Here is a 12094-nt window from a genome sequence, read left to right as displayed (position 1 = left end):
GGAACAGGAAGGTTAGCTACATGCTTGAACATACCCCGCATTTGCACCAGTATCTTTGGCTGCTCTTGATGCATTGGATCGGATTCAGGAATTGAAATGACAAGGATTAAAACTAGACTGCAGAGCCGTCGCGTCCTTTAATTTTATTTTTTAACCGCTTTTTTAATTCGCGACGGCAGTTGATAAATCAGGAGAAGCGAAACCCTGCGCTAATTCTTTCTAGAATCCTTTTCCAGTTCGATTCTTCAACACAACTCGTGCTGTCATCGCCCGTCGCCCGTCGCCCGTTTACTAAGTGATTGGGCTTGTCATCTCAGCCCTATCTGATTGGGACATGTTTTGGGTTTAGTGTAAGTTAGTGGATGTTCGGGTGAAACCTAAATTTTACGGCTGCGGGTGGTCGTTTGCAAGGATGATCACGGAGGTGTGTTCAGCGGGGGATAGAGAACCGACCCTGGGCGATCCGGCGCTTCGCTGCAGAGATACAGACTTGGGATTGCCTTCTTGACTGGACCCTTGGTTCTGTTCTTCTGTGTTTGTTCTGGAAAATTTCTAGAATTGGGCAGCAATCCCCGAGATCTACTCCGTACTAGAGGCACATCCATGGGTCTTGGGCGGTACATTACATGTGTCGATCTTAAATAGAAGGTGGAGAGATATTCAGATCTTCCACCAAAGTGATGGACGTGCATGTGCTCCGTATGTTCCTCTGTGCAGAACGTAGACATGATGGCGGTTGGCACTGAGGGATCGCCGGACTTGGACTAGCAGTCAATTTGTCCTCAGCATTAGCTCCCGGAGGCCGTCTGCGCGGGTGCTAGTTATCTTTTGTTAGATGAAAGATTTGAGTCCGTCCTGATAATGATAGGTTAATCTCACAAGCCAACGTAAGAAATCGATAGAAACAATAATAAGCCACGTCTCAAAGGCCTATTCAGCATTCCGCAGGCTGCAAGCCATATGCTGCTCTCGCCAATCACTCCACAGGGATTGTTTTCGGGGGCCGATCCCTGAGCATGTTCGATGCTTCGATGATTGTTCCATGCATGTTCCCCCTTAGGAAAAGGATCGCCGTACGTTGGGACGAATTTTCTTTTACTGTTTGTCTTTTCTTCTTTTTCTTTTTTTCTTTTTTCTTTTTCTTTTTCTTTTTCTTTTTTTTCCAAACCATATCAAAATAGGCTTTGACTTGATCTTCAGTCAACTAGCGTTTGAGGTCTTCTGTTACTAACTTCCATCCGAGATCCCATCTCCTCCATGATTTAGCATGGTCAGTTCACTGCTATGGAGCAAACAAGACCCTGGTTTCACTAAGCGCTGACATCACCACAAGCCCCTTCTCATTGAGCACCGCTTTCGGAAAGGTCAACATCTAAAAATTAACCCTCGAAACAATGTGCTTTATTCCCATCTACAGTACGGAGTATGTTGAAAAGTTCAGAACCTTTCGTCCCGCCCCACGGGGGATGACCTAGGCCGGTTTGAAAAGCGCCCTGTTGTGTCTCCGTGGTTGATTCTCTTTCACTCTTGATGCGGCTAGTGTGACTTGAACGCAGCAGGCCCTGTTTTAGTTTATTTTTATCTTTTATTTTATGCACTTCTCCGGGACAGCAGCTGATAAAAGACACGTACATATCCAAACAGCAGGTTTCTACTGTACCCCTTGCAGATAGGCAATGCAAGTTCTAAATCTTGCTGCCATTGTCAAGGTCTTGGAGGGAAGAACCCCCAGATTCTGCGGCCCGTGTTTCTGATTAAGACTTAGCGCAACGACAGATGGTGTTCAGGTTTGCGAATGCATCGGCCTGTGCCTTACGGGCACTTGCTTGTAAGATCCCGTAAGTACGTGTGTATGAGTAGAAGTATAGGTACATTGCCTGGAGCTGTATCGTTTTGAAAAGAGTATGTCCCTGACTGATTGCTCGTGGTGTGTAAACTACGGCGCAGGCCCTCTGGGGAGAATCTGCCCATCTCGGCGCCTGTTCTGTGGCAACGTACCCTAGGCATAGGGCTGAGAATACCTTCGTTGATGTATGGTGTTTCATGCTTCCCTCTTCTTGGCTGATCTTGCTGGTCGACAACATCACGCTTCAACTCAATAGAGATGGCTGTGGGGGGGAGGCAACTCTCACATGGTAAAGGACTTTCCCGATCCATTTTGAGTGCGCCGCCAGGAAGAACAATGTCTCGATGACGCGCGCCGGTATTTCAAGGAGGCTCATCAATTGTTACGGCCCATCCACTGTTGCAACTTCCGTGAATAATTCCCCTATGATGTCAAAGGGAACCTGGAGAGGGCGAGGAGTGGCTAGAGGGCCGCAAAAATCAGACTCCGGCAGGCAGGCGATGCGATTTCTCCCATTTGCCTAGGCAGAATGGCGATGGCAACAAGTTGGTTTCTCCTGCATGCCTCTTGCTAGAGAGCAGGGCAGACAACTGCGTCAAACCCGTTCCTAGGCTGCAAGCCCCGGAAGATGGGCCGCTGACGTTCTCTTGTGCCTTGATTCGCCATCCTCCTGACGAAGTTCTCGAGCAAAGGTGGGAAAATCCATGGCTTAGACGTTGGTCATGAGGGAAATGCACTTCATCACAAGGGATAATAGAGATCCCAGGAGACTCTTGGAACATACCCTCATCGACGCGAGACAAGAAGCTCCCTCCGCTACCTAACGATGAGATCGTTGTCGGCAAAAAAAAAAAGGTGGCGAGCTGGTCACCGCTATCCCGTAAATGGACTGGCAAAAACACTGCAAATATCATTTAGCCCACCTCAAGTTAGCGGATCAATGAGGTGGTGAAAGCCATTTCGCTGTCTTCGAATCGTTGTCGGCTGATCAGAAAATCTGTCAGCGCCAGCCCAGATCGCGATGTTTCCCCGCTCCAACCAACCAGCGAAACCCCACTCTCCTCCAGAACGGCTTCAAATTCATCCCTCTTCACCCACGTTCATTCAGTAGCATTGTCGCTCATTGTCACCCATTGACGTAGCAATCTTTGCTATTTTCCTCCTGGCCTGCCTCTGGTTCCTGTATTGCTTTCCCATCCTTTCGGGACGCGTGCGCATAGCCCTTGACCGACCTTGTAAATACCGCAATTCGCGTCGATTTTTTTGAAAGGGGGAAAAGCCAAAAAAACCAAAAAAGGATGTCGACAACCACCCCAATTACGAGCGAGAATGTGTCTTCATTTTTCTCGGAAGTAGACACACGTCTCGTCCTTGATTTGAACGAACTAAAATCAAAACAGTCGGCAAGAGAGGGGGGCGAGTTGGAGGGCTACGATGAGGAACAGATTAAGCTGATGGATGAGCGATGTATAGTCGTTGATGAGAATGACCAGCCGATTGGTAGCGGTACCAAGAAGACCTGTGAGTTTTTCTTTTTTCTTTTTTCCTTTTATTTTATTTTATTTTATTTTATTTTATTTTTTTTACCATGCGTCTACTCGGGATTCAGCAGGAGGGGAGAGACGAGTTTTGGACCAGGTTAACATGAGTGCGCTCTAGGTCACTTGATGAGCAACATCGATCGCGGACTGCTCCATCGCGCGTTCTCCGTCTTCTTGTTCGATTCCAAGAAGCGCCTTCTCCTTCAACAACGTGCCACGGAGAAAATTACTTTCCCTGACCTTTGGACGAATACCTGCTGCTCTCACCCTCTGGGCATCCCCGGGGAGACCGGTGTGGGATTGGACGCCTCTGTGCAGGGAGTGCGCAGGGCCGCGCAGAGAAAACTGGAGCACGAGCTGGGGATTAAGCCTGAGCAGGTTCCTCTTGATAAATTTGACTTTCTGACAAGAATTCACTATAAGGCACCGAGCAATGGCAAGTGGGGAGAACATGAGAGTAAGTTGCTTGAACCGCCTTTGGGCTTCCCCCTTTTGTTATGGGATGCATCTGACCTTTTGAATTAGTTGATTACATCCTGTTTGTCCAGGCCGATGTCGATCTCGATGTCAGTCCAAACGAAGTCCGTGACACGAGATATGTGACGGCGGACGAGCTGAAGGATATGTTTAACCAGCCGGACTTGAAGTTTACGCCGTGGTTCAAGCTCATTTGCAACTCGATGCTGTTTGAGTGGTGGGAGAACTATGGTACCGATTCGTTCAAGAAATACCTCAACAGCACGCAGCTGCATAAAATGGTGTGAATCGATGTCGAAAAGCCATTTTGATGCGGGGTTTTCGAGGTCAATAAAATACTTTGCTAAGATGGAGCTGTACGGAACATTCAAAAGCAGGCATTTCGGGCATGGGAAGGTGACGACGTCACCGTTATTTCATTCTACCCCATGAATAGAAGAATAGTAATAATGAATTATACCCTTTTGAAACAAATGCTTTCCTTCTTTCCAAGTAGCACGCGCTGTAGCCCTGGCGAAGGTAAAGTCGCCGCAAAAAGAATAATATCCACAAAATGTGCAGAACTCCCAGATATGCGAGGAAGATAGCAACACCAAAAGTCAAGACCCGAAACCAATTACGTGTCCAGTAAAAGAATTCGCCGTACAAATGCAGGGCACCGTTCTATGTGGCACAACACCAAAGTATCACGAAAGACGCGCCGGGTATACGAAACGAGCTTGCCTAGAAAGCACAAAGCCGACTAATTATGAAAATTAAGAGCTAAAGAGGGGAAAGGGGAATTTTCCGTTTGACTTAGAGGTATGCAGCCACCCCTTCTCACGATGTACGATTGACACTCAAGAGAATCACACACGTGCCGATTATGGCAATTGCCACAATCACGAAGACGGCCTGGGAACCCCAGCCGCTTTGTACGAGGGCCTTGTGACGGCTGTATTTCGTCAATGTCCGTACGTATATCGTAAAGCCGTTCGATAAGCACACAAGCGAGAGCACCCAGAAGACGATCCCCATGGGCAAGGCCATGCGGCGTTCCAGCCGGGATGGTTCAGCACGGAGGTGAAAAGAGAGCACGATGGCGCCGGAGACGATGCAGAGATACATAGAGAGACGGAGCCATGAGAGAAAGGTGCGCTCGTTGGCGCAATGGTCACGGCAGTCTGAGGCCTTGTTGTCGAGGACGAGGGTGCCCAAGAGAGGGCGGGAGAGGAAGAGAGGACGGTCAGAGGCGAGGAGGTTGCTGCGGAAGTGGACATGTGGCTCTGTTAGTGAATGGGAGGGTTCCTGGAGAAAGGAAAGATTGGTCAAAGTACAAATGAAATGTGGTTAATACCCAGTGACGTGCACTGGCTTGACATTCAGAGGGTTGGCCAGCGGGTTATAGGTTCCCTGGAGGGCATCATCCTCGATATCGGGGCTTGGTTCTCGGGGCATGGTGGAGCATCTCAGATGCCTATGAAGAGGCGTTGAGTTAAAAATACAGAGATAGAGGTAGGCGGGATTCTCGTATCAGTTCCACTCCCCCAAGTGAAGACAGCAGAGGGCGGGCGTTGAGGAGAGCAAGCACAAGGTTGCTTAAGGTTGCTGCAGGTCATCGGGCTCCGGCCGGCTGACCATAAACGGAACATCTTTCTCCCGAAACAGAAAAACGGTTTGGGCACGTGACCTGTCAAATAGAGTTTACGCTAGGAAAATTTATTATTTAATCGTTCACGTGGTCTCGGCTCGGCGACTGGAGAAAGGCGGTGAAGGGCGGCGTTAATCAGGGCTGATCGGCGCACGCGGCGGCGGAGAGTTGCGCGGTGGCGACAGTCGTGCAGTGGGAAAATTCTCTGGGCCCAGGAGGCTGACTTGCTGGGAGCAGCGGGTTCTTGCGCATCCAGAGTTGCGTGTAGACAAAAGAAGTACACATTGGTCTGGAGAACAGAGTCCTGTTGAAAGCGTAGTTGGACTTGGGTTCAGCCAGCTCGGCATCAGTGTGAGCTGATTTTCTATCCACCCCCCCGGGTGTTTGCCAGTTCGCTACCCATAAGTTCGTACTCACTTGTTCTTGGCTACCAACACACTAACTATATGCCGCTTGTTTCCAAGCCTCTCTCTCATCTCCGTGTCGATTATGGTGTGTGATTCTGACTCAGTTGATCGTCGTAGTCGTTGCATGTCTTTCGGATAGCACAGTACATACTCCGTCGCAATGCCGTCTCACTCTACGCCCTACGACAACCGCGGTGATGTCCATGCCCACGACTCTGCGGATGACGGCCTTCCTGGTATTGAGGACGATGGCCTGCTGGGATCGTCTCCTTTAAGGCGAACAACAAGCGCCACCTCACACTCTCTTGCCGGTTCGTATCGCAGGCCAAGCTTCTTTACAATGGGTGCTCGAGGAACCGTCGTCCCACACGCTATAGACCAGGACCGTTTGACGCAACAGGAGTGGGAGCAGGCAGTCGATGAAGAGAGGGACTTGTTGATCGACAATAACGTGCTCGACACGAGCACGGTCTTTCCTCCCGAACACCGGAGCTTGCAACGAAAGATAAGCGGACTGCTGTCTCAATCCCTAAGACAACCCCACGGCGAGCCGCCACAGGTGAGCATGGCTCATCCAACCGGCCTCCCGGTTGCTCCTGGTGCTAGCGAAACGACAGCTTTGTTGGGCCCCTCAGCAGAAGGTGCCGTGACGTGTCGCAGTGCCGAAGCGATTGATAAGACTTGGGAGGAGGCAGTGGAAGCTGGCTTGATCCATACTACTTGGAAGCGCGAAGCAAAGGTACTAGCCAAGTACACGGCACCGTTGATGGTTACATTCCTTCTTCAATACTCTCTCACCGTCGCCAGTATATTCACGGTCGGCCACTTGGGAAAAATCCAACTTGGCGCTGTGAGCTTGGCTAGTATGACTGCTAATATCACGGGTTATGCGATTTACCAAGGCCTTGCAACCAGTTTGGACACCCTCTGTGCACAAGCGTATGGTTCGGGGCGAAAGGACTTGGTTGGCCTGCAGATGCAAAGGATGATATGGTTCCTGTGGACGATAACAATCCCGATTGGATTTGTGTGGTTCTTTGCAGACAAGATTCTCATGGCCATTGTCCCAGAAAAAGAGGTTGCAATCTTGGCCGGCCAATACCTGAAGGTGGTTCTCCTGGGCGCTCCGGGTTACGCCTGTTTTGAGGCCGGAAAGCGCTTCGTTCAAGCTCAAGGTCTTTTCTCAGCATCGCTCTTCGTCCTTCTTTTTTGTGCACCGCTCAATGCATTCATGAACTGGCTTTTTGTCTGGGTAAGAGACTCTTCCGGTCTTTTTGTATGTTATATGCAGGCTAACATGACACTAGCATTTCGAACTTGGCTTTGTCGGTGCCCCTTTGGCTGTCGCTATCACTGATAATCTTCTACCACTCCTTCTTTTCCTTTACGTGTACTTCATTGGAGGCCGTGAGTGCTGGAATGGATTTACCCGCCGAGCTTTTTCCAACTGGGGCCCCATGGTCCGCCTCGCTCTCCCAGGATTCCTGATGGTTGAAGCCGAAGTTCTGGCATTCGAGTTGCTCACTCTTGCCTCATCATATTTTGGAACCACTGCCCTGGCCGCTCAGTCTGTGCTCGCCACGATCTCCAGTATCGCATTCCAAATTCCCTTCCCCCTTTCTATTGCTGGCAGCACACGCATTGCCAATCTGATCGGCGCGACGTTGACGGACGCTGCACGCACCTCCGCCAAGGTTAATATGGTGGGTGCTGTGATCCTCGGTGTGGGCAACATAACCTTGTTATCATCCCTTCGAAATTATATCCCTTTCTTATTCACTTCTGATCCTGAAGTTGCCGGTCTTGTTGCCCAGGTTCTCCCTCTCTGCGCGTCATTCCAGCTTTTTGATGCCCTCGCCACGAACTGCAACGGTATTTTGCGTGGTCTCGGCAGGCAGTCGTTTGGCGGTTACGTCCAGCTGTTTTGTTACTATGGCGTTGCCCTTCCGATAAGTTTCGGGACCGCCTTTGGACTAGAGTGGCACCTCTGGGGTCTCTGGGGTGGCGTGGCTGTGGGATTGCTTCTTGTGGGAGTTGTTGAAGGTATATATCTGACCAAGGCCGATTGGGAACGGTCGGTCGACGATGCGAGAAAGCGCAACGCCATGGCGTAATAGTCCCGATTTGGGTCTTTATGGATATCGTCACTTACATAAAAGTTTAATTTTGGATAACTAGCAATTACTGTTTGATACCAGGACTGCACGGATGGGTGGTATTTTGTCTTACAACATCCCCGTTGTTATTACTGGATAGACTTGGCTTGTTGTGGCATGACGTTGCGACTGTTTTGTCTTTCCTGAATACCTGTTTCTTGTTAATGATTCTTTCATTGTCTATGAAGTACCGGCTTACGATAATGTATATAAAAATAATACGTGGAGATAGGAATAATAATATGATGTCTGGGACTGATGTATGCATTCTATACATACCTTTTCAATGCTGTGCAATACCCGTAAGGAGGAATTTGTAGCTTTGAATTAGTTATAATGCAGAACCGGCCTTTTCAAGGCGTTAAACTTCAAACTGCGGCCGAGCCGCCTGGAAGCCATGCACCGAAGATCACTGAGACATTGCAAACAACCCGCTCTTCGCCAGCGCCACCCATATATCAAACGCCGAATAAACCCAACCAAGTAGCAAATTGTATACCAATCGAACTCTCAGTTCCCGGTCAATCAGCCCAGGACCTTCATTTTCTTCTTCTTCTTTCCACCCTCCTTATCCCCCTTGCCCTTCTTAGTCTTCTGCCAGTCCCTCCAGCTCCCAATCCTATCATCCCTGCTTTCTTCCCATGCCTTCTCCTCCTCTCTCTTCCTCTTCCTCGCCTCGATCTCCTCCTCCTCCTTCCTCTTCTCCCTGCCTTCCTCCTGCAATTTTGCCTTCAACTGCCTCCTCCGCCTCGCCTCGTCCTCCAGCAGCACCTGAACGGTCTTTTTACGCCATTCCTTTTTGAACTCTTCCGTCTTCAGCTCCGGAGAGTCCAGATCGTACTTCTTTTCGCGGATGAGAAGGCGTCGCGCGTCGGCTATGCATTCGTCAAGCTGGGCGCGGGCTTTTTCGTCTAGGAGGGCGGTTTGGGCCTTTTTGAGACGGTCGAAGGCATCGGGGGCGAGGGGATTGGAGGTTTTGTCCGGGTGTATGAGCAGAGACTTCTTGCGGTATTGGATCTTGATGTCGGAGTCTGGGACGCCGGGTTGGAGGTCGAGGACGGAATATCTAGAGAGCGGGTTAAGAATGTCGGGGCTCTTAAAGTTTTAGAGAGAGGTAAAATAGACGAAATGGTACGTACGCATCTAATTGGAATGCATTTCTTATGCGATCGATCTCTGCGTCCTGGAGAGAACATATCAGTGAGCCCACCGAGTATGAAGAGTGGGCTGGGAGGCGTTACTTGCCTTTGTAAACTCGGATGCCTCCTTTTCCAGAGAGTTGAGAGCTTCCAGATCTTCATCAACAGCCATCTTGCAGCGTAGCTCCTATTTTATAAACTGCAGATCTGAAGTTGTGTAAGCCTTGAGCTCAAGGCGGAAGATGAGGCTCGGGACGCCGCTTATCGATGTGGCTGACTAAGCGATACGATGCCTCAAAAAAAAAAGTTGAGGATATCGGACGTGACAGGTTGATGCAAGAGGCATTGCTCCAGAGCTCGCCATGGCTCCAGCACATTCGCGCACCGGGAAGCCCCAGAAGCCTTTCCGTCAAAACAATAGAAGCTTAAAGCGAAAGCGAAATGAAGACGACCTCAGCAGCCTGACACAGCGAGTCGGAGAGCTCAACCCAAAGTCCCTCGCCGAGTCATTTTCAGAACTCCCGCTTTCAGATGCTACGTTACAAGGTTTGTCGGCGTCGCATTTCAAGACGTTGACGGACATACAGTCTCGTGCGGTCCCTCATGCGATCAAGGGACGAGATATTCTCGGCGCGGCGAAGACAGGCAGCGGCAAAACGCTCGCATTCCTAGTTCCTGTCCTGGAGAATCTGTATAGGAAACAATGGACCGAATATGATGGGCTAGGCGCCCTAATCCTCTCCCCGACCCGCGAATTGGCAATTCAAATCTTCGAAGTTCTCCGCAAGATCGGTCGGTATCATACATTCTCGGCCGGGCTGGTCATTGGAGGAAAAAGTCTACAGGAAGAACAAGAGCGCTTGGGAAGGATGAATATTCTCGTTTGCACACCGGGGCGCATGCTGCAGCACATGGACCAGACGGCGGCATTTGATACGGATCATATTCAGATGCTTGTTCTCGACGAGGCGGACCGGATTATGGATATGGGATTCCAGAGCACCGTGGACGCGATTGTTGAACATTTACCCAAAGAGCGACAGACGATGCTATTCAGTGCTACGCAAACAAAGAAAGTGTCTGACTTGGCTAGACTGAGCTTGAGAGATCCAGAGTATATTTCTGTGCACGAGGCGGCGAGCAGTGCGACACCTGCGAGTTTGCAGCAGCACTACGTGGTCACGCCGTTACCGGAGAAATTAGATACGTTATGGAGTTTTATTCGGAATACGTTGAAATCTAAAATACTGGTGTTCTTCTCCTCCAGCAAGCAGGTGCGATTCGTTTACGAAGCGTTTAGGCATATGCAGCCTGGTATACCGTTGTTGCATCTTCATGGGAGGCAGAAGCAAAGCGCAAGAATAGATATCACGAGCAAATTTTCGAGGGCGAAGTATTCGTGTTTATTCTCCACCGACGTTGCAGCCAGAGGGCTGGATTTCCCCGCGGTTGACTGGGTTATTCAGCTGGATTGCCCAGAGGATGCTGACACTTATATCCATCGGGTTGGTCGAACAGCGAGATATGAACGGGATGGGAGAGCAGTGTTGTTTCTAGATCCAAGTGAAGAGGAAGGTATGCTGAAACGCTTGGAGCAAAAGAAAATACCCATTGAACGGATCAATATCAAAGCGAAGAAACAACAGAGTATAGTGAACCAGCTGCAGAATATGTGTTTCAAAGATCCTGCGCTGAAATATCTGGGACAGAAAGCGTTTACATCCTATGTCAAATCAGTACATATCCAAAAGGATAAGGACGTGTTTAACGTGAAAAGTTTGCCGCTGGAAGAGTTTGCATCAAGCTTAGGGCTTCCTGGAGCCCCGAGAATCAAATTCATCAAGGGAGAAGATACAAAATCGCGGAAGAATGCGCCTAGACACCTTGCGGTGGTTCCTAGCAGTGACGAAGATTCAGACGAAGGGCTCACAAAAAAGAAGAAAGAGAACGAAGTACGGACGAAATATGATCGTATGTTTGAGCGGCGAAACCAGGACGTGTTAACGGAGCACTACACTAAATTGATCAGGGATGACGACGAGATTGATCCGGATGAAAAGGACAATCCCGCCGCTGATGCAGACGAAGACGACGGGTTCCTTTCTGTCAAACGACGCTTTGATGCTGGGGATGAAAATCTGGGTGAAGGCTTAGGATCCGAGGACGAAATTGATGGCATAAAGAAAGGCAAAGCTGTGCAGATCGACGGCAAAGAACCTCTAATTATCGACTCTAAGCGACGAGAAAAGCTTCTTAAATCCAAGAAGAAATTACTGAAATATAAAGGCAAAGGGACGAAACTAGTGTACGATGACGAGGGTAATGCGCATGAAATCTACGAGATGGAGGACGAGCAGCAATTCAAAGCCCAAGGTGATGCGGACGCTCAGCGTGCTAAGTATTTGGAGCTGGAGGCAGAACGAACCAGGTTGGCGGATATCCGTGACAAGGAGATTGCGAAACAGAAGAAGAGAGAGAAGAAGGAGAAACGAAGAGCAAGGGCGCGCGCCGAGCGGGAGGCCGAAGATGGTCCCGTGGCTGTACTTGCTCCGTATGAAGAAGACGAGGGTGTGAGGGAGGACGATTTCTCTGCTGAAGACAGAGGATCCGAGGATGATCGGGCACCACCGAGTAAGAAGCAGAAGAAATGGTTCCAGAGCGATTCCGATGTGGACGGGGAAGACGGCGGGAAGAAGAGGAAACGGCCTCGTGCACAAAGCCCGGCACAGGTTGAGACGCTTGAAGACCTGGAAGCTCTTGCTGCTGAATTATTGGAGTAGGACACTGCCGGCCATTAGCTAGTGTATTTGGTTATTCTCCTGGACAATCTGTACATCTCCACGGATTCTCGACTTGAACTTTTAGGAAACGTAATTGACTGTGATAGCCCGCTCTGCG

General features: G+C 49.7%; 5 protein-coding genes across 5 annotated transcripts; 3 read left to right on the top strand and 2 right to left on the bottom strand.

Annotated features, from left to right (window-relative positions):
• Positions 1–2939: 2939 nt before the first annotated feature.
• On the top strand, positions 2940–4372 carry IDI1 (isopentenyl-diphosphate delta-isomerase idi1). The gene is made up of 3 exons (XM_003066665.2): positions 2940–3367; positions 3506–3844; positions 3913–4372. Exons 1-3 carry the CDS (start codon positions 3145–3147, stop codon positions 4149–4151), a joined length of 801 nt encoding a protein of 266 aa, XP_003066711.1. The 5' UTR covers positions 2940–3144; the 3' UTR covers positions 4152–4372.
• Positions 4373–4683: 311 nt separating this feature from the next.
• Positions 4684–5417, bottom strand: D8B26_005101 (uncharacterized protein; the record flags this gene model as incomplete). The annotated part of the gene is made up of 2 exons (XM_066124718.1): positions 5201–5417; positions 4684–5107 (listed from the first exon to the last, which is right to left on the bottom strand). Exons 1-2 carry the CDS (start codon positions 5299–5301, stop codon positions 4684–4686), a joined length of 525 nt encoding a protein of 174 aa, XP_065980799.1. The 5' UTR covers positions 5302–5417.
• Positions 5418–5984: 567 nt separating this feature from the next.
• D8B26_005100 (uncharacterized protein) lies at positions 5985–8253 on the top strand. The gene is made up of 2 exons (XM_003066666.2): positions 5985–7153; positions 7209–8253. The coding sequence occupies exons 1-2, from the start codon at positions 6062–6064 to the stop codon at positions 8013–8015; spliced, it is 1899 nt and encodes a 632-aa protein (XP_003066712.2). The 5' UTR covers positions 5985–6061; the 3' UTR covers positions 8016–8253.
• Positions 8254–8305: 52 nt separating this feature from the next.
• D8B26_005099 (uncharacterized protein) lies at positions 8306–9368 on the bottom strand (the record flags this gene model as incomplete). The annotated part of the gene is made up of 3 exons (XM_066124717.1): positions 8306–9123; positions 9197–9240; positions 9303–9368. The coding sequence occupies 3 exons, from the start codon at positions 9366–9368 to the stop codon at positions 8583–8585; spliced, it is 651 nt and encodes a 216-aa protein (XP_065980798.1). The 3' UTR covers positions 8306–8582.
• A 190-nt stretch (positions 9369–9558) lies between these two features.
• Positions 9559–12042, top strand: DBP4 (ATP-dependent RNA helicase dbp4; the record flags this gene model as incomplete). The annotated part of the gene is made up of 1 exon (XM_003066668.2): positions 9559–12042. The coding sequence occupies one exon, from the start codon at positions 9559–9561 to the stop codon at positions 11974–11976; it is 2418 nt and encodes an 805-aa protein (XP_003066714.2). The 3' UTR covers positions 11977–12042.
• Positions 12043–12094: the final 52 nt, after the last annotated feature.

The sequence above is a fragment of the Coccidioides posadasii genome, chromosome 3, assembly GCF_018416015.2.
Source record: "Coccidioides posadasii str. Silveira chromosome 3, complete sequence".
In the NCBI taxonomy this organism is placed as follows: Eukaryota; Fungi; Ascomycota; class Eurotiomycetes; order Onygenales; family Onygenaceae; genus Coccidioides; species Coccidioides posadasii.
Note: the sequence above shows the minus strand (reverse complement) of the source record. Positions and strands in the feature narration are given on the sequence as shown.